The sequence below is a fragment of the Crotalus tigris genome, unplaced genomic scaffold (assembly GCF_016545835.1).
Source record: "Crotalus tigris isolate CLP2741 ecotype Arizona unplaced genomic scaffold, ASM1654583v1 scf7180000019068.10715455, whole genome shotgun sequence".
Classification (NCBI taxonomy): domain Eukaryota; kingdom Metazoa; phylum Chordata; class Lepidosauria; order Squamata; family Viperidae; genus Crotalus; species Crotalus tigris.
In genome coordinates, this window is record NW_024097358.1 from 867,910 (window position 1) to 894,134 (window position 26,225).

At 41.8% G+C, this 26,225-nt stretch overlaps 1 protein-coding gene across 3 annotated transcripts in view; it reads right to left on the bottom strand.

Annotated features, from left to right (window-relative positions):
- Positions 1 to 114: 114 nt before the first annotated feature.
- Positions 115 to 26,225, bottom strand: part of ADAMTS17 (ADAM metallopeptidase with thrombospondin type 1 motif 17) — an 86,203-nt gene continuing 60,092 nt past the window's right edge. The window contains exons 16-24 of one of the 3 annotated variants that reach the window (XM_039359085.1): positions 25,810 to 25,884; positions 21,759 to 21,839; positions 18,474 to 18,631; positions 11,907 to 12,066; positions 10,980 to 11,115; positions 6,597 to 6,801; positions 4,713 to 4,865; positions 2,246 to 2,423; positions 115 to 1,476 (exon numbers count right to left, since the gene is read on the bottom strand). In XM_039359085.1, the coding sequence (XP_039215019.1) occupies positions 1,325 to 1,476; positions 2,246 to 2,423; positions 4,713 to 4,865; positions 6,597 to 6,801; positions 10,980 to 11,115; positions 11,907 to 12,066; positions 18,474 to 18,631; positions 21,759 to 21,839; positions 25,810 to 25,884 (1,298 nt within the window). In that variant the 3' untranslated portion in view covers positions 115 to 1,324. Of the gene's footprint in view, positions 1,477 to 2,245; positions 2,424 to 4,712; positions 4,903 to 6,596; positions 6,802 to 10,979; positions 11,116 to 11,906; positions 12,067 to 18,473; positions 18,632 to 21,758; positions 21,840 to 25,809; positions 25,885 to 26,225 lie in introns of those variants that run through there. The other 2 variants (XM_039359086.1, XM_039359087.1) reach the window with 2 other exon arrangements.

Below are 26,225 nucleotides of genomic sequence, written 5' to 3' on the forward strand. Positions count from 1 at the left end.
AGTTCAATCAATCAATTCCAACTTTGCAAGATCTTTTTTTTCCCTGCGAAAAGTTGAAATTGACTGATTGACTGAACCTTTTTTTTTTTGCACACGGTGGCGGAGGCCTAAAGCGAAACGGTTTTATAAAACCCAGCTGAAGGCCTAGGACTGGGGCGATGGCGCGCGTGCCCACAGAGAGGGCTCTGCGTGCTGCCTTTGGAACCCGTGCCATAGGTTCGCCACCACTGCCCTATGCAATAAAACATTTCAATAGGGGCTTACAAAATGATTACTTTATCTTTTATTTATTGCTGTATTAAATATTTCAGATGCATTAGGCTACCCTATTAGACTTAGGTGAGGCTGGGAATTGTAGTCTAAAAAGCTGAACAGAAGACCAGCCCAGGGGAAAATTAATATATAAATACATATATTTTAGGCGAGAGAGGAAAGATGGCTATTAATTAGGGCTTTTTTAAAAATTTCTCTGAAATTATACTAAGTGGTGGATTGAGGGGCTACAGTAGATTTCGTTCAGAAGTTTCGGAAGGGCTGGTCTGCTGTTTACTGCTTTCTGGTAAAATTATATAAGATTTCACTTCATTAACGGCTTTTCCCTTTCAAACCATCCACCCTTCATCCAGAGATATAGATGGAGATAATATTCGCTACAGGTACATATATCTTCATTCAATTTAATTGCTCTCCTAATCTTTTCCTTAAAAAATAAAAAATTAAAAAAATGGTAACAAGCCATCCAGTGGCTTGCAATAATCTATATATTAATGAAAAAAAAAATGCAGCTATGTCAAAAGTATCATAATATTCTACAGGGTTGGTTTTTGAGATGAATTCTTTTTTTCTTCTTCTTTTTTATGTGATGATTTTGCTTTCATTCATCCAGTCTGCAAAAGGAGCTTCGAGTCTTGCTAGGTAAGCACCGGAATTAATTGGGTGTGAATAACTTGAGTTTGAAATTAAACAGATACTTGCGTTTGCAATTTTCGGATACAGTTGACCTTGCTGAATCAGATCAAGGTCCATCTGGTCAAGCTTCTTCTTTTTCATAACATCCAGCCATGTGAAAGGTGATGATGGCCTTCCAATGTGATATCATTAGTCCTTGCATTTCAAAAGTATGTGGCCTCTGTTCACAGAGGCTCTATAATTAGCAGTCGTGACTATTAGCCACCAATAGACCCAATTCCCCTATAAATTTATCTAATCTAAGCTGAAATAGCTATCGCCACGTCTTGTGGCAGCAAGTTCCATAAGTTAATGATACATCGTGGGAAGAAGTATGGGCGAGCCATCATTCCCCAAGGACCGCAGGCAGATTTCATTAACTCTTCTGCTGCATCTTGCTTGCATAGAAGTCTCTGCAGGTTTGACAGCAGCGCTGGTACCAACGCATGTCCTGGCAGAGGTTCTTCTCCCGGATCACTCGACAATAAACTGCCCATTGGTCTCCCGTGCACTTATATGTCAAAGCAGCTGTTAAAACAGGAAGAGAGAATATTGGAACAAGGAATTATGCCATTGTTTTCATTTAGGAAGACGGTAATTCTAGAGAAACTGCATCTATCTGTCTGTCCTTCCTGCTATCAACTGGTGTCTGTCCATCTGCCAGTCCTTCCTTCCTTCCTTCCATCCATCCATCCATCCATCTACAGAGTTGGAAGTGGACCTTGGAGGTCATCTAGTCCAAGCCCCTGCTCAGGCAGGAAACCCTATACCATTTCAGACAAATGGCTGTCCAGTCTCTTCTTAAAAAGACTGGACAGTGTTGGAGCATTCACAACTTCTGGAGGCAGGTTGTTCCACTGATTAATTGTTCTCACGGTCAGGAATCAGTCCATCCGTCTGTCCATCCATCCATCCATCCATCCATCCATCTCATTTCTATCCAATCTGTAATGATCTGTTTCCTGACCCAGCCTATCCCAGTTGTGTTCCAAATCAAGATTTCCGCACCTCACAGCATGTCTAGAATTCTGGGAACTGGATTCTCAACAACTTTCAACTTCAAAAGCATGCCCAATATTATATCATTCTCAGTGTTTCCTTATGTTAAGTTTTTAGGTGGAAAATTTTCCTTGGTGAGAAAAGAAAGGAAAAACTCATTGACCAAGTCGTAAGAAATCTGAAACTCAGTGGAGGGACCCTGTGTTTTGGCAGGGGCTTCTTAAGTTTATTTTGATTGAGAGGAAGATGACAAATAAAGAGTTCAAAATTCAAAATTCAAAAGGGAATGCATACTGACCAAGTCTTGGAGAGGTAATTGTGTTGACATTGATTTTCTCATTGCAGGCCTGTTGGTGACACTGTCGGTAGGCGGCAAGTTTGGAGAAGGCGGGACACTCGTTGCCATGGCGACCTGTGACTTTGTGCATGCACTGCACCACGCGGGACTGAAGACCTTTGCCACACGTTGAGGAGCACTAGACGAGAGAGGGAACCATCACGATATATGTAAAGCAGAGATATAACTGAGGCAGATGAAGACCTTGGATTTATTAGATTTATGTAGACAGTCCTTGACTTACGATTGGTCACTTAGTGACCGCTTGAAATTACAGCAGACTTGCAGGTAGTCCTTGACATACCACCAGAATTGACCCCAAAATTTGTGTTGCTAAGTGAGATGCTTGTTAAGTGAGTTTTGCCCCATTTGACAACCTTTCCTGGGAATCTGGCTTCCCCATTGGCTTTGCTTGTCGCGAAAGGTGGATCCCATGACCTCAGAACACGGCAACCGACACAAAGACAAGTCAGTTGCCAAGCATCTGAATTCTGACCACGTGACCACGGGGGAGGCTGCAACGGTCGTGCGTGTGAAAAACGTCACTTTTTTCAGTCTTGTTGTAACTTCAAGTGGTCACTAAATGAACTGTTGTTAAGTTGAGCGCTACCTGTACTTGGGGGGTACTTATGACCCGGATACCAAGTTCTGAGGGTGACCCCCCCCAGTCATGCGACTGCATGTTGGGTGCTCAGCCACTGAGCCATATATATGTCTGTTTGCAGTGTCCTGTGATCACATGACTCCGTTAACAACTGCCTTGTTTAGCAACGGAGGTTTTCGGCTCAACTGTGGTTGAAAGTCGAGAACTACTTATATACCCATCCGGCTGGGGAGATGGGGGAAGCTGGGAGTATATGCAGAAGCGGCTTGGCTAACATTATCCAGAATCCGCGGCTACTGAGTTCGATTCTAGCCTGCAAGAGTTCCTTTTCGCATACAGATCAACCGAGCCGCGGACTGCAAATCAGGAAGACGGGGGCTTCTGGTGCCTTCGCCCCGGAAGATTTAGCTGCCTCGCTCCCCCATTGCAGAGAAAACTGGGTGCCCCTGCCAAATAGCCCAGTCATAATGAGAGGGCCTCGCTTGCTCCCAGCAGTGATGAATGACTGCTGATCCCTTCTCAAGGCAGAAGACAAAAGCAGGGTTATTCTAAAAGGAAATGAGAATTTCCCTGGGGTTTACAGGTCCTGCGGGGAGGAAGAGCTGCTGCCAGGATTTCAGAGGCGAGCAGCGCAAGAGGCAACTGGCAGCTCCACTCGTCAGGGGAGGGCGGGCAGGCAGGTGGCTGGAGGCAATGTTTCAAAGGCGCTTTATCACCAGTGACAGGGCTTGGCAGCCACCCCGCATTCTGAAGATGTCCTCTCTCTCTTTTTCCCCCTTTTTTTCTTTTAGCCAAGCCCTTTGCTGACGCTTCAGAATGCATTCCGCTTGGAGCGGAGTCCTCCTGGAGCTGGCTGGAAAGACTCTGCCATCAGGTGCGGAACATGGAAAGAAAGCAGGAGTCGGTTCCCAGCTGGGAAGCATGGGACCTAGGCTGGCGGCCAAATTCCCAGGCCTGCCACCCAGGATGGGGTGGGGCTGCCCGAGAAAGGGGGCTCCTTGTCCACACAGGCCAGCCTTTGAAACGGGCTTGCTGAGTCTCCTGATTCAATCAGCAGAGGCATTCAAGTCAAAAACAGGGGTTTTCCCCCCCTCCCCTACACCCAAGTCGAGAAAATAAAGTTTTGTGGGATAAGGTATACCGTTAAGAGACTGTGAACCATCGGCTCGTAAGTCTGGTTTCAGTCTGATTTCCCACGAACTGGTTAAACAAGCAGGGGTCTTTCAATATTAGCTGAAGCTGGGATTATATGAGAGTGGTCGCTGATAAGCTTCCCAAAGGAGGCAGTGAATGGTGAAATACTCCCCAAAGGACTGCCCAGATGCTAAATTTATGATAACAGACCATAAACGCCACTTAGTATGAATGCTTGAGAGCACAATTATTTTGCTGTCCGCTGTCTAGTTTAAAAATAATTTTGGTCCTTCCTTCCTTCCTTCCTTCCTTCCTTCCTTCCTTCCTTCCTTCCTTCCTTCCTTCCTTCCTTCCTTCCTTCCCTTCCCTTCCCTTCCCTTCCCTTCCCTTCCCTTCCCTCCTCCTCTCTTTCCTTCCACCCTCCCTCCCTCAATGATCAATTCTAATTCTTAGTGGGTTAAAGAAATCTATTCTGGCGTTCATTCCGTTTGGTTTGTATGTGCAAATATGTATTTAGTCATTGGTCTTTATCCTTATGAAAAGCGAGAAGTAAACGGACTAATGTATTTCTGTTCCTCACACTAATGCAGGAATTGCAAACTAGAGCTAGAACGAAATGCTATTCCAGAGACACACTGATCCACACCACCTGCTTCAAATTATGTCTCTTTAAATAGCAGACCGCCTGACCTTAGACCACTCCCCAGTCTTCCATTCGTAGCATCCGGTGTGATCTTCACACTCTTCCTCTTCCCTTGGCCTCGTAGCTGCATCACACTTTCCTTGTGAGTTGGTACACATGACTTTTCTCTTCTGTTTCCCCCTTCCACAATCAGAGGAACACTGCAAAAGGGAGCATTGACATTTGGATGAATTGCACCTGAAATGTTCAAAGCAGTTTCAGCTTTAAAGCATTCCACTTTTTCCAAATGGGAATACTACTACTACTGCTACTACTACTGCTGCTGCTGCTGCTGCTGATGATGATGATGATGATGGAAGGGACTTTGGAGGTCATCTAGTCCAACCCCCTGCTCAGACAGGAAACACTGTACCATTTCGGACAAATGTCTGTCCAGTCTCTTCTTAAAAACGTCCAGTGTTGGAGCATTCACCGCTTCTGGAGGCAGGTTGTTCCACTGGTTAATTGTTCTAACTGTCAGAAAGTTTCTCCTTAGTTCTAGGTTGCTTCTCTCCTTGATGAGTCTCCATCCATTGCTTTTTGTCCTGCCTTCGGGTGCTTTGACTCCCTCTTCTTTGGGGCAACTCCTGAGATATTGGAACACTGCTAAAATGTCCCCCCTTGTCCTTCTCTTCATTAAACTAGACATATCCAATTCCAGCAACTGTTCCTTATATGTTTTAGCCTCCAGTCCCCTAATCATCTTTGTTGCTCTTCTCTGCACTCTTTCTAGAGTCAATAATCTTCATGGATTTTTCACAGGAAAAAAATATACACCAATGTATATAACACTAATGAATAAAAAACCCCAATAATTTTCCCCCTATAAATCATGTTTAACTTCCTGCCCTTCCATGGGTCACTGATGAACAGACTGTGGATCCAGCACCAAATAAATAGATGAAGATCTTTGTGCATTCTTTTCGAATATGCTCCAAATAAAGCATCTCTATTTGGGGGAGTGGGGTGCCCAGGTTAGAAGCAAGTCTTAGCCTGATGCTGATTGCAGCAAAGGGCAGATCTCAACATGCATATCTAACCATCTTTCTTAAAAAAGAAAATGTTTTTTTTTATAAAAAGCCATAATCCAGGCAGACGTGACTGCCGACCTTGTTTAGGACATGAATGACAAGTGTTTTATGAGCCAGCTAGCAAGCAAACATGCTCTGGAAACTACAGAGCAACTGGGAAATGACTTTAGAATTCTCTCTCTCCCTCTCCTTGTATCTAATTTCATGACCTCCTTGCAAAAATTAATATCTTTGCAGTGCAAAAGCATACATGTAATTTTGGATGGAAGACTTCTTTAAGTTATTTGTTTTTAATTAGTAGCCTCCTCTCAAATTCCACAACTCCCAGTGGGAAGCCACAGTATTTTAATTGACATATGGAACCTTAATTGTATTTGTTCCAAAACTGCTTTTTATAAAAAAGGCAACTGGAGTATCTCTCTTTGAAAACGTTGTGCCTTCTCATCCAAGAAGCTTCTTCACATCTAAAAGTTTTTAAGACTGAAGAAACTTCTTGGATGAGAAGTCACAATGTTTTCAAAGAGAAATGGTGTAGGGTTTCCTGCCTGAAATTCCTGTCTGAAATGGTAAAGGGTTTCCTGCCTGAGTAGGGGGTTGGACTAGAAGACCTCCAAAGTCCCTTCCAACTCTATGATGATGATGATGATGATTACCAAGAAACTCCAGTTGCCTTTCAGAAAAAGCATCTTTGGAGTAACCATAACCTGGTTGGTTGAGAATCTCCATAGGAACTTAGTTATATTTGTTTATATTATTGTTGTTATGGTCCTGCCCTTTGTGTAATCTCAACCAATTGACTTCAGCAGATATTTAGCTACATCTCACAATTATCAGTCCTTCCTTCTACCAGACTGGAAATACCTTAGACCATTCTGAAGCTTCCCAGATGGAAAGACAGTCTCGGCCTTCGCAGCTCTGTATGGTTGCTGGCTTGGGACCAAGGCAGTAGAGGTCTCTAGTGTTGACATAGCTACCATTCTGCAGTTGATAGACACATGTCACTTCCCGATGCTGGAGGCCTTTGGCACAAGTTGAAGAGCAAGGACTCCACTGTCCTGTAACCCACCTGTTCAAACAATCACGGAAAGAACAGCAGGACAATTACAATCCTTGTGAGGAAGAGATACTAGATAACCCATGACCCATTGGGTCATTGTTTTGGAGATATTTCCTGATCAGATTCCTTAACACCTTCCACAATGACAGAGCTTCTAATGTATTGGAAACGTCCTTAAAAATTCAGGGTGCCCTGAACCAATAAACACCAGGCGTTGACCTAAGAAATATTTTATGACACGTTGTCTTATGGATAAAATGTTTTATTAAATACGCCAAATTCCATGGGAGTCGTCGGTTCAGGCTTTTGCATACAAGCTAGCCTATTTGAAGTACCTTGCTTCAAAAATGGTTGCCCTACGATGAGCCATTTCCAAATGAAGTTTGCAGAAAAAGAGACACAAGAGTTTTAGTGGCATATAGATTCACCGCCCTTTCTGCTTTATTGTAGGGCAGATGTGATGCTCGGTCTTATTCAACTCTATGCAATTACACTATCTCAAAATCTGCCTGTATCCAATTTTTGGAGCTCGGTTTTTGAAGCAGAATAAGGCACCATCGATTGGGAACCGGCCGGGCTTCAGATGTGCCTGGGTCTCATGTTGCATCCGTTGACAACTCCTTAAACCAAGCACATCTTTTCCCAGGACTGTGTGGCAGCTGCTAAGAGCAGCTGTGTGATCTGGGGAAAAAAATACAGCTGGATGGACACATTATTGACTGGTGCTACCTGAGCGTCTCCCACCGCGAGTGCCTTTTGAATCTGAAGTGCTGCACAGCTCTATTACAAATACAGGCAAATGTCATTCTAAAATTTCCAAATTTAATCCTTGTGTGAAATTCTCAGATGCTTCTGAAAAGATCTGGTTGCTCCTTGGATGATTTAAATGGGATCTAACTGGGCTCTAGACTAAGGTTCCCCAAAGTGGACAATGTCAACCCCCAAGGGTTGATAGGACTCTCAAATAAGTGTCTGGGGGTCAATAGGTGGCTGATAAATGATAGAAAGCTGATTGGGACCAATACTTTTGGGGGTCTTAGTAGAGCTCCATAGTTTGAGGGGCTAGCAGCGAGACCATTACTCAGGGTTAGATGTCAACCATCATTGAGAGTTGCTTTGAATTGTCTATTATTGCTGTTATTGTTCATTAGTTAGAATAGTGTTTTTGAAATGATTTTCATATAACACTGTACGGGCCTGGGGGCTGATTAATAATCTGAAACTTTATGAAGGGCTCACTCAGCTGAAAAGTTTGGGAGGGTCCCTGTTCTAGACTCTCTCCAACTTTTCATCAATCTACTCTTCCAGGTTTCCCAGATACTATTCACGACTCTCTTGGTAGATCTAAGCTATAAAGCTGGAATAGCTCAAAGCAAGCCTTAACTGACGGTTATGAGGAAAAGGAATGCATCTGATAAATGCTCTTTATGGCATCCATTAAGCACTTAGGGAGATCTGTTCCGAAGGCAGCTTTCTTCTCTAATTTGAAAAAACCTCACGTCAAAAGAAAGCAGTTAGTTAGAGCCCTTGATGTGTGGGAGCGTGAAATAAAGCATGAAAACCATCCTCTTTTTCGGGAAGTTAAAATTCTAGTCTGGCTTTTAAGCCTGTCAACTTGATTAGCCCTCTCACTACCGCCACCATTGCAAAGCAAACCCATCTTTGTCTTTGGCCTGCTTCTAAAGCACCAAGCAGTATATAGGAATTAAGAGACAAGGAACGGTTTGAATGGGCAAAAAGACCACAGCGAGCCAGCCGTCTTAATGAAAAGAAAATGAAACCCAGGAGCAAAAAATTAGGACTTTGGTTAACCATTATTGGCTGAAAACTCAAATCAGATGGAAGGCGGTGTAACACTATGGGTGGGATGGGGAGAGAACGGCTTCGCTAATTTATTGTCACACCTCAAGAACAAAAAGGTTGCCGTGCAGGCCTGATTGTGGTAGTGTAGTTGAATGTGGTCTATAGCTGTGGGGCAAAGAACGGAGAGAGAAAAATAGATGGTGACTTTGATGAAAGGGAAAAGAAAGGCAGCTGAAAAAAGGCAGACTCCCGTACTTCTTCTTCTTTTTTTTTTCCAGTTCAGTGGTGTATAAGAAAAGACAGGAAAATGAACTTGAGAAGGGCCCAAAATTCTGTTTGAAGATGGAGGGGAAATGCAGGGTTTAGGATCTTCTCCTTTCAAGAACTCATTGCAAAGCTGCTAAAGAAACAGGCTTTATTTTTTTACTCAAACTCAGAATTACAGAATAACAGAGTTGGAAGAGACCTAGAAGGCCTTCCTCAAGCAGAAGACACTATTACCATTCAGAACAAATGGCTGTCCAGTCTCTTCTAGAAAACCTCCAATGATGGAGCACCCACAACTTCTGGAGGCAAGCAGTTCCACTGGTTAATTGTTCTCCCTGACAAGAAATTTCTCCTTAATTGTGGCTCTCTACTGATCTTCCTCCCAGTCAAACTTTCACACTGCAAGGTAAGACAACTAAAGGACTGCCTTGTTTAATGAATGTTTGCAGTTACAACGGTGATGAAAAAGTAACTTTGCAACCAACTCATGCATTTATGACCTCTGCAGGTCAGTAAAGCAAAGGAGAGCTGAAATAAGATCATCAGCACAGTTGTTGTGTCCCTTAGTGATTGCTTTGCTTAACGACGGAGTGGCCAATCCTAATTTTGGTTGCTAAACGTACTGCAATTTTAGAGCTGGATAATCAAAGACATAACAACTTTTGAAGAATTGAACATCAAAGAATCAAACACAAACGTTTCAGATCTTAAAGGTAACCACTGATCTCACTTTCTGGTGAGTATCATGTTTAACATCCCAGATTTATTTTGTAACTTTATCACAGTGTCAGAAATTACAACCCCTGTTCTCGTTTCCTACAACTCGTGCAGAAAAAAGTCAGAGTGTGATGTGGAAAACAGAAGAACTTACTGTTAGGAATCCTATAATAATTCCATTTGGACTTGGAAAACAAACTCAGAATTTCTGAAAAGAAAATATATCTCTATATTTAAAAAATAAAACACTCTATCCATGGTGAAAGAGAACGTTCTCTTTAAGATGTTCTCGGTCAACGAATATGCCAAGCATGCATTTCTAATGTCTGTGTGGGCAAACACAAATGGAAATTTAAATTCTACAGAGATGAAGGGAATGTGTTTCAGAAAATGTTTCCATTTGGCAGTCTCTGAAGTGTGAATGTATGGCCAACCTGGAAGGAATGTGAAAATGCTGAGCGGGGTGTGGCCAAGCCTGAAGCATTGTCTGGCCATGTGCTTCGAAGCAATAACAGGCCCACTCTTAGTTGCTTGACCTCTAAAGTGACTATAAGCTTGCTCAAAGACACTTTAGCATTGTTTCTAATTGTTTGTCCAGTAGAGGAAGGGAAGCAATCAGTGTGAAGATTGTCTCCTTCACTCCGTTTCTGACCAAATAGCAAATGAATAACTTAGCAGATAAAAAGGGTCACTGGGTAGAGAAAAAAAAACCCCATAAGATAGAGCCTGCTTAGCATAATTATCTCTACTTTGGTTATGGTTTGACCAGTGGATGAATCAAAAGTTCTGTTACTAGAAAGTATAAAAGAATGATGCTCGTTCTTCAGTGCTTCAAACTCTACTGATCAATTTGGGGGCAATTCCAAAACATCTGGAACACCACTTGAACACCCTTGGCATTGACAAAATTACCAGCAGTCAATTGCAAAAGGCAGCTTTCCTTGGAATAACTTACATCCTGTGACAATACTTTCAGCACCATCAAGGAACAACTGCCTTGCCAAGTCCTTGGGAAAGGGGCACAAAAATGCCAAATCCAGCATAAACGCCTGGGTGACTGCACAACCAACCATTAATAATAATGGCACTGAGAACATGTCATTCCTAAATAATAGGGCACACGGTGTGCCTGTTCATAAAACGGCAACCATTTGTTGCATGGTTGGTGTCCAAATACATTTACTAGGAGGAAGATTGGTGACTTGCTCCCAAGACTTCTCCTAGCTCATACGATGCTCTTTCAGGCCTAACTCACTTCCATCTTTTTTCCCCTGGATAGGTACCCACAGACGCAATGAAGATTCCAAATAGAAACATTTCTTTGGGGGCTCAAAAGTGTTCTTTGCCCTTTAGGTATTCCAAGGGAAATGTATTTCTGATATTTGCAACACGCTTCTTACCTGGACTGGCAGGGATGGGCATGACACATTCTGACCTGTGGCTCTGGACGGGTTGCCCTCTGGCAAGCACTGTCGTTCACCAGTATCATAGTCTTGTTAACAATCTGGGTGCAGGACACAACGGTTTTCCGTTCCCCTGAATGCAAAAGACAGGAGGAAAGAGTGATTTTTGGCAAGGCAGAGCTATTTATTAAAATACTTATCTGCCGTTGTTTGGCAATGGATTTCTGGATCTCAGAAATATTGGTGCAGCAGAAAATAGCGGAATCCCACTCGACTGTAAGCAAATTGTCAGTGGTTTCTCCCCCCCACCACCAAATTTGCTACTTTGCAAAGTAGCCACTTAGGAACCTGAAGCAAAAACAGATCAGATGACATATTTTTTGGCAGGCAAGTCTACTTTTGTTTCTCCCATCATGTAATAGTTACAGAACACATTGGGGAGCCTTTGTTTTTTACTTAGGTGGAAGGAAGACTTGATCATCTCCAGCTCATTGTCTTGAATTTCTGATTCCTCTCCAGACCAATTTTGTCTGCAATGATGGAAAACGTTTGATCATCAATCTTCCCAGATCAGTCAATTCAAGAGCTAGAGTTCAGTAGAAAAAAAAAAAAAAAAAAAGAGTTTGCATTCCAGGTCAAATGCTGAGATTTCCAATTAAAAGAGAATTTATTTTGCCCAGGTTTCTTGGAGTCTTCACCAGATATGATAGCTTTAAAGCAGGGGTCTTCAAACTTGGCCCTTTTATGACTTGTGGACTTCTACTACCCTGTAGTCGGAAATGAAAATAGCATACCTTTTTTTTATTATTATTCCCAGCAACCTAGATCTCACTTTGCTGTACTTTATAAATAACAGGAGTCATCTCAAGAATTCCAGCTAGTAGGTAGGGGTACCAAATCCTTAGAAAAATAAATGAACATTACCTCCTCCACACTGTACATTGCAGTCTTCCCATCCACTGTGTGTCCATATATACAGCGAGTCCTGTTGATGTTCTGACTCACTTCTATTTTCAGTAGAATAATTCACAGGAATGGTATATTCATAATGTATCCCATAGTTCTGATCATGGAATAACAGTACCTGGTTGAAAGAACCAACATTTGTTTGTATATGCTGCCATTATTATTATTATTATTATTATTATTATTATTATTATTATTATTATTATTACTATGGATCATCGCACAGTCAGCCAGATGTTCAGACTGGATTTGGCATTTTGTCTACCTATCGAGTCCTTACCAAGGACCTCGGATAGGCAGATGTGGATGTTTGATGTTCTTACAGATATCATTGCAGGATGGAAGCAGTTCCTAGTAAGGCCGCCTTTTGCAATTGACTAATGGCAAATTTGTCAGTGCCAATGGTGTTCAAGTGGTGCTCCAGTTGTTTTGGAATTGCACCCAAGGCGCCTCTTACTATTGGTACTACTCTTGCTTGCTTTTGCCACAGTCTTTCTATTTCTATTTGTAGGTCTTTGTATTTTGTTATCTTCTCCAGTTCTTTCTCTTCTATTCTGCTATCTCCAGGCACTGCCACATCCACTATCCAGACTTTTTTGTCTTTCTTATCAACAATTGTTAGGTCCGGGGTGTTATGTTGAAGGTGCTTGTCTGTTTGAATTCTGAAGTCCCAGAGCAGTTTAATTTTATCATTTTCTATGATTTTCTCTATGTTATGATCCCACCAGTTCTTGCTTACAGGCAAATGATATTTTTTGCATATCTTCCAGTGCACCGTTGTTGCTACTTGGACATGCCGCTGCTTGTATTACTACTACCACCACCACTACTACTACTACTACTACTACTATTATTATATTACAAATAACTCAAGGCGACAAACATATCCAACACACCCTTCCTCCTCCTCCTATTTTACCCACAACGGCAACCTTGCTAGATGGGTTGGGCTGAGAGAGAGTGACTGGCTTTTATGTCTAAGGTGGGACTTGAACTCAGGGTCTCCTGCTGTGTAGCCTTGTGCCGTAATCATTGGACCAAACTGGCTCTCCATTTGGGCAGGGTGATGAAGAGATATTAACATCGAAACACTTGACATGATATAAACAAACAAACAAACAAATAAAAAGAGTTCCAAAAGATAAATCATAGCAATGCATTTCTGAAACTACGAGGTTTAAAAAAAAAAGGAAAGCAGCTAAAAAATGGAGATAGGAGTATTTTACTTTTCACAAGAACCTTGCAAGCTGGACATACCTTTCATACTTCAGGCTAAGGCAGAAAAAAAGCTAAGGTTTCTTTCAATGGGAGGAATCAATGTAAGTTCAGTGCTTGCTGTTTTTTATATTTCTTTAAAGGCTAATGGTATGGTAACTTGAAATAGCACTGTAACACTCCTAAAAACCAAACCAAACAGCAGCATGCAATCAAAGAAACAAAAGCCAGATTGTTTGATTATGCAGCTGGGAATGCTAAAATAGCATATTTGGAAGTTAATAACTCCCCAATCTCGTTCTTGTTCCACATCCCATCAGTTGGGAGGGGCACTCATTGACCTTTAGCAAAGAAGAGTCATTAATCAACTTCTAGATCAGTTTTCCAAACTTGGTGTATTCCAGATGTGCTGGATTTGCAAATCCCGCTTTGCCTAGCTGACCCTATGGTTAAGACTAAGCTATAAAAGAAGTCTGACAACTGAGGTTCACCACACAAACAGAGAGTACCAGTTTAGGTACTCAGAGACATTTAGGTGCTCAGAGACATTTCGAGGATTTAGCGTTGAACAAGCTGTGTAAGGTTATTTCATGGTCCTTTTTGTTTTCTTTCTCTTTCTTTCTTTCTTTCTTTCTTTCTTTTCTTTCTCTCTCTCTCTCTCTCTCTCTCTCTCTCTCTCTTTCTTTCTTTCTTTCTTTCTTTCTTTCTTTCTTTCTTTCTTTCTTTCTTTCTTTCTTTCAACATATATGCTGCTCTGGATGCTAATTTATAAACAGCCCAACTTTCTCGTGAAATTCATGGTCTCAGGTCCTCCTTCCCACTTTCTTCTTCCAACCGGAAGACTTAGAGCAACTCGCGAATTCATATGGGCCTTGTTTACCTTTACGTAAATAGGTTATGCAAATAAAGCATCACTGAAGCCAATATTGGTCCCCATATCACAATAAAGATGTTGAGAGTTTGGAAAAAAATCAGAGAAGAGCAACTAAGATGATCAAAGGCCTGGAGTCTAAAACATATTAAGAACGGCTGCGGGACTTGGGTTTGGCTAGTCTAAAGAAAAGAAGAAATAGGGTGGACATGATAGCAGTGTTCCAGTATTTGAGGGGCTGCCACAAAGAAGAGGGGGTCAGGTTGTTCACCAGAGCACCAGAGGGCAGGAGGAGAAACAATGGTTGGAAACTGATCAAAGAGAGAAGCAACCTGGAATTAAGGAGAAACTTTCTGACAGTGAGGACAATTAACTGGTGGAACTGCTTGCCCCCAGAAATCATGGGTGCTCCATCACGGGAGATTTTCAAGAGGAGACTGGGCATTCACCTGTCTGAGATGGTGTAGGTTCTCCTGCTTAAGCAGGGGGCTGGACTAGAAGACCTCCAAGGTCCCTTCCAGGTTTATTCTATTCTACTAATGGAGTAGAAGCTTGTAGGTGAGTGAGCTTAAAGCACCTAAATTAAAGGAATTAATGTTTTAGCATCCGGTAGTGCTTTTTTCCCCCTGATAAAATACATTTGTCGGGGGCTGAGCGCAATGTGCCTGAAGATACGTTCCTGACCTTACGGCAGATTGGAATTAAGGATGAGAAGACAGAGAACGAGTCTTTTTACCCTGCCAAATGGCAGGAGTGCAACTGATATGGCCATTAAGGATTTAGAAGCCACTCAACAAATTGAAATGAATACAGAAGTGCACGATCTAATGCGTAGTATGGAATCTTTCCAACTAATCTAAGCCATCTGTAACTGCTTCCTCCTCTCTGAACAAGACCAACTAGGACAGTGGTTCTCAACCTTTCTAATGCCGTGACCCCATAATACAGTTCCCCATGTTGTGGTGACCCCCAAGTGGGTGTGGCCACCAATAAGAGGGAGTAGGACAGCTAGGGAAAAGGGAAAAAAATGGCGGACAGCGTGGTTTGGTGATCCCCGTGAAATGGTCGTTTGACCCCAAATGGGGTCCCGACCCACAGGTTGAGAACCACTGAACTAGGAGAAATCAAGTGCTGCCTTTGATGGGACGATCTTAAATTGCAAAACTTTGGGAGTAGAATGGACCATGACACCCCCTTAACCTTTGAGGGATGTTTTGGAGAGGCACAACAAAGAGTGGGTGAAGTCAAACCAAAGAAGCTGATGGAGTCATGACAAAAACAAAATTTGATGTAATCAAACCTTAATTTAATGTAAATCAAGTTAGTAAGATTATTCTCCCATACGTTTATTTAATTTCTTCCTGTTGTATTTAATTTGGGGACAAGTCCTATGAATATGTTGGGACAGGAAGATAAGTTCTAACCACTCTGTCCCCTTCAGGAGCAGAGTTTGCTTTGACTTCTGGATTCAGCCCAGACCATTTGGACGAGGATGGCTACTAACAGGCCATTTTATGCAGGAGGCACGGCAGAGCAAACTTGCCCTTTGACAGATATACATACAGCCTACTTCTTTTATCAAAGAGGTGAAAACTGTTTTGCTGACTCATGGCTTTAAAAACTGGTAGAAAAAAAAATAGTAATGCTGATGCAAGGATGCAGCAACGGCTGGTAGGTACCTCCCATCCTTGGCCTCTACAAGTTGTAAAAAGGCCCTGAATCCAACTCAGCTGGAGGGAAACAGCTTCATGAAGGCTGATCTGAATATCCCAAAAGTAGTTTTTTCCAAAAGGAAATCAGACTTTATGAGTTTTTTCTTTGGAAAAGTTTTGCTTCTCATATATAAAAAAACTTCTTCTGTTTAGTTCTTCAGAACTGAGGAAGATTCTTGGATAAGAAGCGAAACATTTTTGAAGAAAAATCACCAAGAAAGTCCAATTGTCTTTTGGAAAAAAGCACCTTTGGGACAACCATGACCTGGATGATTGACATTTAGTTGACTGGAATGGTGAACTAACCTGGAAAGATCAAAGCTTTACTTTACCATCCTGGGAAGACTTAGTCTACTCACTTTCTTTTAGCACCATTAACTTCATACTTTTCTCACAATGATAAAAGGCAAGGGAAGGAGAAGAAACGGCGCCTTCTCCCTTGAACTCCTCCGAGGAAGGCTGAGAAAGAAACAGGCCCACGAGAAATAATAAAATAATAATAATAAAACCTCAACCCGAGAGAGATCAGTCTACCGAATTACTTGAGAAAATTGTTCGTAAACCTCAGGGATGTATAGAAGCAAGCCCCATTAGAACAGGAAGTTTCCAGTTTGGCCTGACCTGGTTAAAACACTTGAAATCTGGCTTCCAGCCACCACTTGGTCGCTAAGACAGGCCCTTCTCTTTGCTGCGCATTAGATTCCAGCCAGCTGTTCCAGCACATGATGTCAGAGACCAGGGGTTGACAACTCTACACTCCAAGTTTGATCCAGGTCCAAGCTAGAACCCTATAGTGTTTATTGAACATCTGCTGCGAATTCTGCTTCCATGAACACCCCAGAGGCTGTTCTGGTCCTTTTCCTTTCTTATGAAAGCAGGCATCTTTTTGCCTTTTAAAAATTGTTCTGCTGGCTTGTATGAAAAGAGACAAATATCTTTTGCAAGACAGGGTGGGGGTGGGCAAGACAATAGCCGACACATCTGCGGCTGCAGAAGGAGCTTTATTAGTCTGTATCGGGAGCCAGCGCTCAGGCAATCAGACAACTGGAGCTATAGTTGGAGAGGGTTTTTTTTGCAAGATCCAAGAAGCTTCAGCACCAGCCAGTGCAAGACGTGAAGCCCCACCCTGCCCTTATTTAACCAAACGAGATGCGAATAACTTTGCTGAACAGCTTGGAAAGAGGCAGCCTCCCTTGGACACTCCCGTTGCCAAGCGGAGGTCTGAAACATACCTAACTGTAGACTCATTTCTCCAGGAAACATACTTACAGTAATGTATTTCAGGCAAGTTCTGCTAAAAAGGGGAGGGGGGGAACTTCTTAAGTCTCTCAATCTGGAAAGAAGACTGCAGAAACTAATGGATCATCTGAAACTCATTCCGTGCAACAGTTCTATGGTGTGTCTCCTGCCCACTCTTTCTCATTCTCCCTTGTTAGTTTCCAACAGAGGTCATCCTACCTTCATCCGGGTGATTATGTTTTAAGGTTCTTAGAAAAATTGATTTTAAAAGCACGAGGGGGAGGGAGAGAATGCCGAAGCTTCTCTAAAAATCAAGCTGCTTAAACCTGATCTCCTCTTGCAATGCACACCTGCTGGAAAGTGCTGAACATGTCCTAACGTGCCCTTCTTATTCCTTAAGAATTCAAGAGAAGACACTGCTGAGATTGTATCCACAACGTGTTCCTGAAATATTCACAATGCACTGGACTTTTCAGAGGGTTTATGCCACCCTTCCCAGCCCATAATACTCGAAGATGTCCCTGGAATCCTGGGAAACAAAGCTAAACACATCTGGGAAGCACCTGGCTGGGTTACATAACATTTCTCTGTTTGTTATTACTATTATTTTCAAACTCTTTCTCAGCCACGTTTTCAAAATAGCAAACAATAAATTTTGCCTAGTAACAAGACATCACATCACAAAAGTCTTTAATTAAAACCCTAGTTCTGGACCCAATCCTAATTTATATCTCATTCATTCTAATGAGCTCAGGCTGGTTCGTTTGGGGACTAGCCCAGTTTAATTGCGGTCTGCAATCTAGACGGGAACACAGCCTACGACCAAGAGAGAGTGCTTTAAACATAGTAAAATTAAAATTAAATAGATGGACGCTTTTTCCAAGAGAGCGCCAAACTAGAATTAAGGAGAGATTTCCTATCATTGAGAACAATTAATCAGTGGAAAGGTTTTGACTCTAGAAATTGTGGGGGCTCCATCACTGCAGGTTTTAAAGAAGAGATTGGACAGAAATTTGTCTGAAATGGTTTAGGGTCTCCTGCTTGAGCAGACTAGAACAGAGGCCCTCAACCTTTTGGGCACCAGGGACCGGTTCCGTGGAGAGAGTTTTTTTCGTGGACCAGAGGGTGCATGGTTTTGAATGCTGCCTGCATCCCATGGATGGGGCTTTGCTGGTCTATGCGGACCGGTTGCTGGCATGCCACGGCCTGGTACCAGTCCATGGACTGGGGATTGGGGATCCCTGGACTAGAAGACCTCCAAAGTCCCTTCCAACTCTGCTATTGTGTGATCTGTAAATTATTTGATAAGGATTTGGCCAACCAGGAGAGTGAGACCAGGATCTTCCTGATTCCACCACTTTATTTGGAGACATTTTACATCTCTTTGGCATTAACAGGTAAATCGTTTCAGTGAGTACGGGAAGAAAATAAGTCAGAACGTGAACATTTACATCTCCAGAAGAATACAATGAACAGTCAGACAATTACCAAAAGATGAAGTGGTATTTTGGTTGGTCCTTTGGCAGACATCTTCTCCCACAGGCCTCGTCGTACGTAACGAATGGTGGTCCCCGCTATCTGAAACTCACCAGGAAGTTCAATTTTCCAGTCGCTATTAATGGATTTCTTACTGGAATCTTTCAAAGCTGCAAAGAATCAAATAGGCAAAGGGGTTCAACAAAGTTCTTAAGTCTTCTCGGCCACAAATTCAAGCAAGTCTCCTCAGCAAATGGTCCAACCATCCTTCCATCTTTCTGTGAGCTTCTTGGCGTTTTGAGCTGGAGCTTCCAAACTTCTAAAAGAAGCCCATGGGAATTGGTAGCCTTCAAGCCATTACTGTCTTTCTCCATACTTAAGTTTTGACAGGTACTCCCCCCCCCCCACACACATTGTGAACAGGAACCAATCCTCTCAGCCTGTTATCCAAATTTGCATGACCTTTTTCTTTCAAGTCAGATTCTTTCCAGCTCTGGATACCTCCAAAGTGTAAGGCATTTCCTGTCCAAAATAATTTGCAAAAATCAATCAAGCCAGCCAGTGTGGGATGAAAGTAAATGGAAAGGAACTCGCTGAAGCATCAATTCAACATGAAGCACCCAGCTACGTTTACAAAGAGTGTTGCCCAGTCGGGAACAAAAATAAGACATCAACAAGTTGTTAAGGGTATCATTGCAGTTATTTAGTCACACAGTTGTTAAGAGAATCTGACTTCCCGATTGATTTTGCTTGTCAAAGAGGTCACCAAAATTGATCCCATGATCCCGGGACACTGCGACCGTCATAAATACATGCCAGTTGCCAAGCCTCTAAATTTTGATCACGTGACAGTAGGGACGCTGTCACGTCACTATTTTCGGTGCTGCTTTAACTTCAAACCGTCACTAAAAGACTACCTATACTGAAATATTGCAAGATGGGAATTTTCCGTAGCAATTGGAGAGAGAGAGAGAGGGGGAGAGAAAAGCTGTCTTTAAGGAATTCAGTGACAGCTGCCTTGCAAAAGTGAATCTATCAACACAAGTTAATTTGTTTTCCTTTGAAACGAAGATCTCCTTCACAAAACACGAAGACAGATGAGATAATTTTAATGCAACAAGGCTGATCAGGCAGAAGTGTGAAGCCGTAAAGGAGCTGGAACCTTAATGTGAACAGTCAAGTTTGACAACCAGATTAAAAAGAAAACAAAAACAACAAGAGCAGTTACGTTTGACAACGAGCATTCAATCAATAGGTAGGCAAAAGCAGAAAGAGGTGCCTTTTTATGCCTGTCTTCATTCCAACTGATACCTGACAATGTTCAACTGGCAGCAGCTATCCAAATTAATCCAACCTTGTTAATAAAAATGCCGATTTTTCAAAAATTCGAAAGATTTGCAAGATACCAGAGCACTGGCAGACACTGTTTTACTATGTCAAAGCCTAGAAAAATGGAGACCTTTTAGTTCCAAATATCGCCTGCCATACAAGCAGAAATAAAAGCAGCAAAGCAAGCAAGACGTTGTAATTTTGGCAGTGATCCATTTTTTTGGAGGAGATCCTGCAAATTGTGAGGCCGAACATTCTAAGCAGCTTTCTGAGCATCCCTTTTTAAGAAAGAAAGTTTCTAACCCATGTGGATGTGAAAACAGACTTGAAAGCCTGCAGACAACACTTAACGGGATCATAAAAGCCAAATACGTGACCAATTTCAAAAGCTAAGCAGAAGCAAGAGCTAAGGAAACCAGACTCCGTAGGCAAGAAGGAAGATTTGCACAAAGTTTCAGAATTCTGGGTTTTGATGGGCAGACTTTTTCTCCGTTCACATCATAAAAGTTGGCTCAAGCCCTGCCACTTCAGCTACATCAGTCTTCAGCTAGAGACAACAGGCTGTATAGTAAATAGACAACAATAAAATGCCCATCTGAATGTCTGGACAATAGTTCAAAATAAAATTCAAGAAGATGTAGCATTATGATAATAACCAAACACTGAGGATCCACTGAAGAATAAAAGCAGAAAGGAGGTCAAAGTAGAATGGCTGGCTTCTAATTCCTATGACTTTTTATTAAGACGGCATGGTTGAGGTCATTGTTTCTTAAACTTTGCACCTTTAACATGTGTGAACTCCCAGAATTCCCCAACAAGCCTGGTTATTACTTTAATACTGGAAGCCACCCAGAGTCTTTTGCTACGAGAAAGGCAGTATATACATTAAGTAGGGAGGGAGGGAGGGAGAAAGGAAGGGAGGGAGGAAGGAAGGAAGGAAGGAAGGAAGGAAAGAAGGAAGGAAGGAAGGAAGGAAAGAAGGAAGGAAGGAAAAGGGAGGGAGGGAGGGAGGAAGAAAGGAAGGAAGGAAGGAAGGAAGGAAGGAAGGAAGGAAGGAAGGAAGGAAATTTTTGCAAGAAAGCATGGCCGGTTGGCTGCACGTTGACTAGAGCACTAAATATTTTATCCCAGGCTCTATTCTCTTTATTATTAGGAATGTTGGTGTTAAATCAAAACTATGGTAACCAAGGGTGTTATCTAAATTAGATGGCAACCAGTTTCCAAGCAGGTCAGAGGTGGGAAAAGCTGAAGAAAAAGAGACATTGTCATCAGAAACCATGTGCTTCCAGCAATGTGTGTAGTGACTAGGCTTCTTCCACTCTCCAACTAATGAGTGGCCATGTTCTTGATCATGTGGGGGTGACATCAACAGATGCCTCTGATGGAGCTGTCTATTTGCCTTTGCAACCGTTCCCACCAAATGGCAATAGCATTCAGATTTATATACTGCCCCATAGTGCTTTACAGTTTACAATGTCAGCATATTGCCCCCAATAATCTGGACCCTCATTTTACTGACTTCGGAAGGATGGAAAGGGTGAATCAACCTTGAGCCCCATCAGAATTGAACTCCGGGCTGTGAGCAGTGCTTGCCTGCAATACTGCATTCTAACCATTGGGCCACCAGGGCTCAAATGCCAAGCAGACGGCCTTCCTTGAATGGACACAACTGAGCCAAGAACCCAACTGGACTTGGGAACTAGACAAAGGATCATCATTCTTCTAAATATAGAAAATAAGTTAACAACTGATTTGCAAAAAGCAGCCCGTCATAGCTGGACACCCTCTCTATAGCTACCATTAGCCTCTTTCTGAAATTACCTCCAAATGTTTACTTTTCAATGATGAGAATCCTAGTAGTAAAAGTCTCTGAGATATAGCGATGGTCAATAAAATAAACTTTTCTCCAAAGCCCCACCCATGTTGCTTCAACCAAGTCCCTACGCTTTTCACTCTTTCTCTCCTTACCCAAAAAACTGTGACCAGGTTTGTCCTCCATCACCCGGATACGTCTTGCTCCAGCAGGTATCACAGCTGCTTCAATATAACCTACAACCAAGAAAAAGAACGTATGAGCCGCATTATATCCCAAAGTAAATACACAGGGAAACCGATAAGTGGTCCTGGTGGCTAAGTATGCATCCTTTACAGTTTGGAAGAAAAAAATCCACCACTCCAACACTCATTTTGAAATTTGGTGAGACACTGGGCCACCCAAATTTCAAAGATATGAATTATGACTTAAACAGGAGAAAGAAATGAATGTGCCCATGTTTCAAATTCAATTCCTACATAACTAAAATTACAATGCAATAAACCCCAATTGGTGATGTTTGGATATCTTTGTGTGATCAGATCTCGGTTAAAATTGTTGCAACTTGTTCCATGAATCAAAAATTGTTCTGAGAAAGCCCTTAAGGATATTTCAATTTCTTTTGGCTTCAACTAATGTGCCAACCATTTTAATTTGTGGGAAACTTGATGTCATACTTCACACATGTTCAGTCACTGTGGTAGGGAAGCCCTGGCTAACAATGCTATGTCAACCCAACCAATTGGTTGATTTAATAAATTATGGCTCAACAAATTATGCTTTTGCATAAGTGGGAAACTAGGGCAATATCGCTCAAGATAAGCATGAAGACCATATGGTAAAAACTAAATTAACTATCTCTATTTCTCCCAAATAATTCAATTAATGCATCATTGGAAGATTTAAAAGAACAGGTTGGTATGATGGAGAAAATCTAACTATGTGGTTGCTAGGAATTGAAAACAACTTGATGACACATAATCAATCAATCAATCAATCAATCAGGCCCATCCTGGCTAGTCCAGCTTCCCAGACCTGGTGTCCTGTTGTGTATCTGGAAGGAACCATATTGGAAAACTTTGATTTGGTTTCTACCAGAAGCATTTCCAATCAAGAACAATATGACAATAGAGCATCTGTTTCAATAAGCATTCCTTGTTTTTGTCTTTTGTTTTTCACTTACTAATCTTTTTATGAAATGACCCCTGCCCTGACTACACATTCATTTTTCATTTTCTTCTCCTTTCATTAGTTTACCAAAGAAATAGCTTAATACCACAGAAAAGAAAACTGAAAAGAGGGCTACAATAAAAAGTTCAGAGTTAAGAATCTGGTGCCAACATGTTGGATTCAGTACTGCTATGATTTCAATGCATGTGGCTATCATGTTGCCGTTAGGATTAACTATTGTTTTAATCATTATTTTTACTACCACAGTTATGCAAGCGATCATAATCCAGGCAAACAGCTGTCTAATATACAGCTTGACAGCAAGAATTTGGGCTTACTCTCATTCAGCCTGTTCAAGCTGTATCAAACCATCCCATTCTAAGAGGGCAAATTATTTCAGTGGGAATTCAGGAATTTGAAGGGTTTATATCCCTTCTGCAGAAAGAACTGGCATTACAGATGTTCCTTAGTGTTTGAGAAATTTACATATTTGGAGCTTGCAGTCTTATCTGAATTTGATTATTCTCCTACAGATGTTTCATTAGCAAGCTAAATATCATCATTATGCCTTAGCAATGCACTGAGGATGTTACGTAGCGTGGTAATGAAATTCTCTGCTGGAATCAACCAGTTTTGTGAGTGCTAAGATCCCAACAGTTCAACCTATGATACATATATTCTTTACTATTGAAAGTCTACTTTGTTATATTATTTGTGGGGTTGTTTTTTTTTAGCTTTAACTTTATTACTGTTGGAGAACAGTAGCTGTTTGGCGCCAGACATAACTGGAGTGATACATAAACCCAGTAAAATAAATGCTTTATATAAATAAATAAATATCTTGGCAATATAGACAGACCCCCAAACCAAAGATTATTACCACCGATAAGGTGACGTAATAACAAGACACAACCAAAGAGAAGAGGGTAAGAAGCAGCTTGAAATTACACATGTCATCAATGTTAGGACAAACTTATGGACATTCTCTAAATGTACAATTTCAAGATTTTATCCAGGAATTTAAAGAATTAAAATAAGTACTCTGTTGTTGGATCCTCCATAGCTAGCCCCAGATTTATACCAAATATCCACTGACAGAACACCTCAGAGCAATGCCAATATTCACGAGAAATGGAGAAGTCAATCCCAGTGGGAAGAGTCTTCAAGTCCCTTTTCATATTATAAGCAAAAATCCAATTGCCTTTTGGGACAAGTAGATGTAGAGTTAACAAATTATTTAGCAAATACAATACTATTTCTATACCACTAGACTCCTGGGGTTTTGAATTTCTTTTTACCCTTATACATTAATGGACATCAATTTCCCAGCATTTGGAGAAGTGTAAGACTTGATACTGTCTCTCACCATTTACAAGTCACCACTCCCTTAGCAATCTGTAATTGCAGCATGGATGCCGGAAAGTTCAGTAATTTTCAGTTTACTATGACAAAAAAAACAAAAAAAACCCCTCTACAATTAAATCGTTCTCAACTTTCAATAGAATCTGGTCCATTCTTTTCAACACCAATTCCGGAGAGACAGTTAAGACAATTGTGCTACAACAGAATAACAGGCTCCATTCTTGTTAGGTCCCATTCCAATCCGTTTAGCAAAAAATAATTTCAGATCGAACAATGAGGTTTCCCAAGTCTCCTGGGAACTCTTTGTTGTTTGTTAACTCGTAGTATTCTATGCAAGCGCACTCTACCTCAGGAACAATTCTCTCTTTCTGGCACAAAATCCTCTTTCTTTCTCGTCTGTGTTACATCGAGGCCTCAGGAATGCACAACTGGGCTCGGAGAGAATGGCACGTTAAAATTATATGGCAGGGCTCAAATGAGGGAGACGCCTGAGCTGGTGGGAAGGGAGCAGAAGGGAGCAGAGCGAAGGGGACAGAAAGATTGCCTTTATTCCTGTGAAGGTTCACAGAGGGAGAACAGCTGGTGCTGTGCCTTCCGGAGAAATCAGGAAAGAAGGAGTGATCAACAACTTCCTTCAGCCTTTGATACCATAATTCCTTTTTTTTTGCCTCTAGCCATAGTCATTGGAGGAAAACCTTAATAATGAAATAATAGAGTTGGAAGGGAGCGTGAAGGTCTTCTATCTAGTCCAACCCCCTGCTCAAGCAGGAAATGCTATACCATTTCAGACCAATGGCTGTCCAGTCTCTTCTTAAAAACTTCCAGTGTTGGAGCATTCACCACTTCTGGAGGCAGGTTGTTCCACTGGTTAATTGTTCTAACAGTCAGGGAGTTTCTCCTTAGTTCTAGGTTGCTTCTCTCCTTGATTAGTTTCCATCCATTGCTTCTTGTCCTGCCATGATTTCTTGAAGTTATGGATAGATTTCAAAGCCAACAGTTCATGGCATCAATGATAAGTTTGGAATTCTTCGTGAAATTCTTATAGTATCTGCTAGGGTTCCAATGAATTACTATTTTCCAAAGACATGGCTATATCTAAATATGGGAATGTTTGTATGAAATGCGCTAAGTGGTTGTTTTCACCTTCACCGATGGAAAGCTGGTTTTTATTCCTCCAGAGAAAATAATGCCATTTCCCAGAAGAGAAAGACACGGCGGACATAATTAATGCCTTCTTCCCAATATCTTCCTCTTTCATTCTGATCGCATCCAGCTCCCTCTTTGAATAACCAGTGGGACATATTAGGTAGATGTGTCTTCCTCTCTTCCCGTTGGGCTTCTCCTTCGAAGGCAGAGTCATCAGCTGGCGGAATCGTGAAGGTTTACATTCTGGTTGCGATGAAGAAGCCTCTTGATTTATATTTCAATCGGATGACATGTCCATCGACCGCTCTGTCATCAAGCCTGTCTGCTTCTGAGCCTAGAAACCCCACCACAGGTAGTTCTCAAGTTATGACAATTGGGACCAGATTTTTCTGTTGCTAAGCAAGATGGTTGTTAAGCAAATCATGACTACATTCTGCATTTCAAGCCAACCAAAGAATACACAGGAAGACCCTTCACCGAGAGAGTATCTATCTACCGGCACCACCGAAAGCAACCGAGGCATCTTACACGAGAAACACTTCGGGACTGCCTTTGTCCTTGCCATCACACAGGTGGAAACCTTCTTACATTGATTATTGGAGACTAAGAAAAAAAAAGGAATTGGCACAGGTTTAGTGACACGATCAGCAAGTCAGCAGTCAATAGAAATAATCCTTCTTCAGGAGGAGCCTGATTCAGCAGCAGGAGATGACATGTCTCGCAAGAGCTTTCTGATATCTATTATAAAGCAATCCTCTTTGGGAACTGGCTGCTTAGACACAGAACATCAAATCTGAATCGAAATAAAATAGTCCAGTACTGGAATAGGGCTCGGTTGCACTTATACGAGAAATGCATTTCAAACTATATAACTAACCCATCACTTCTCTAATTTTTTGGCTAAAATCACGTACGTTTATAAATAGCCCACTTTTTCCCCAAGT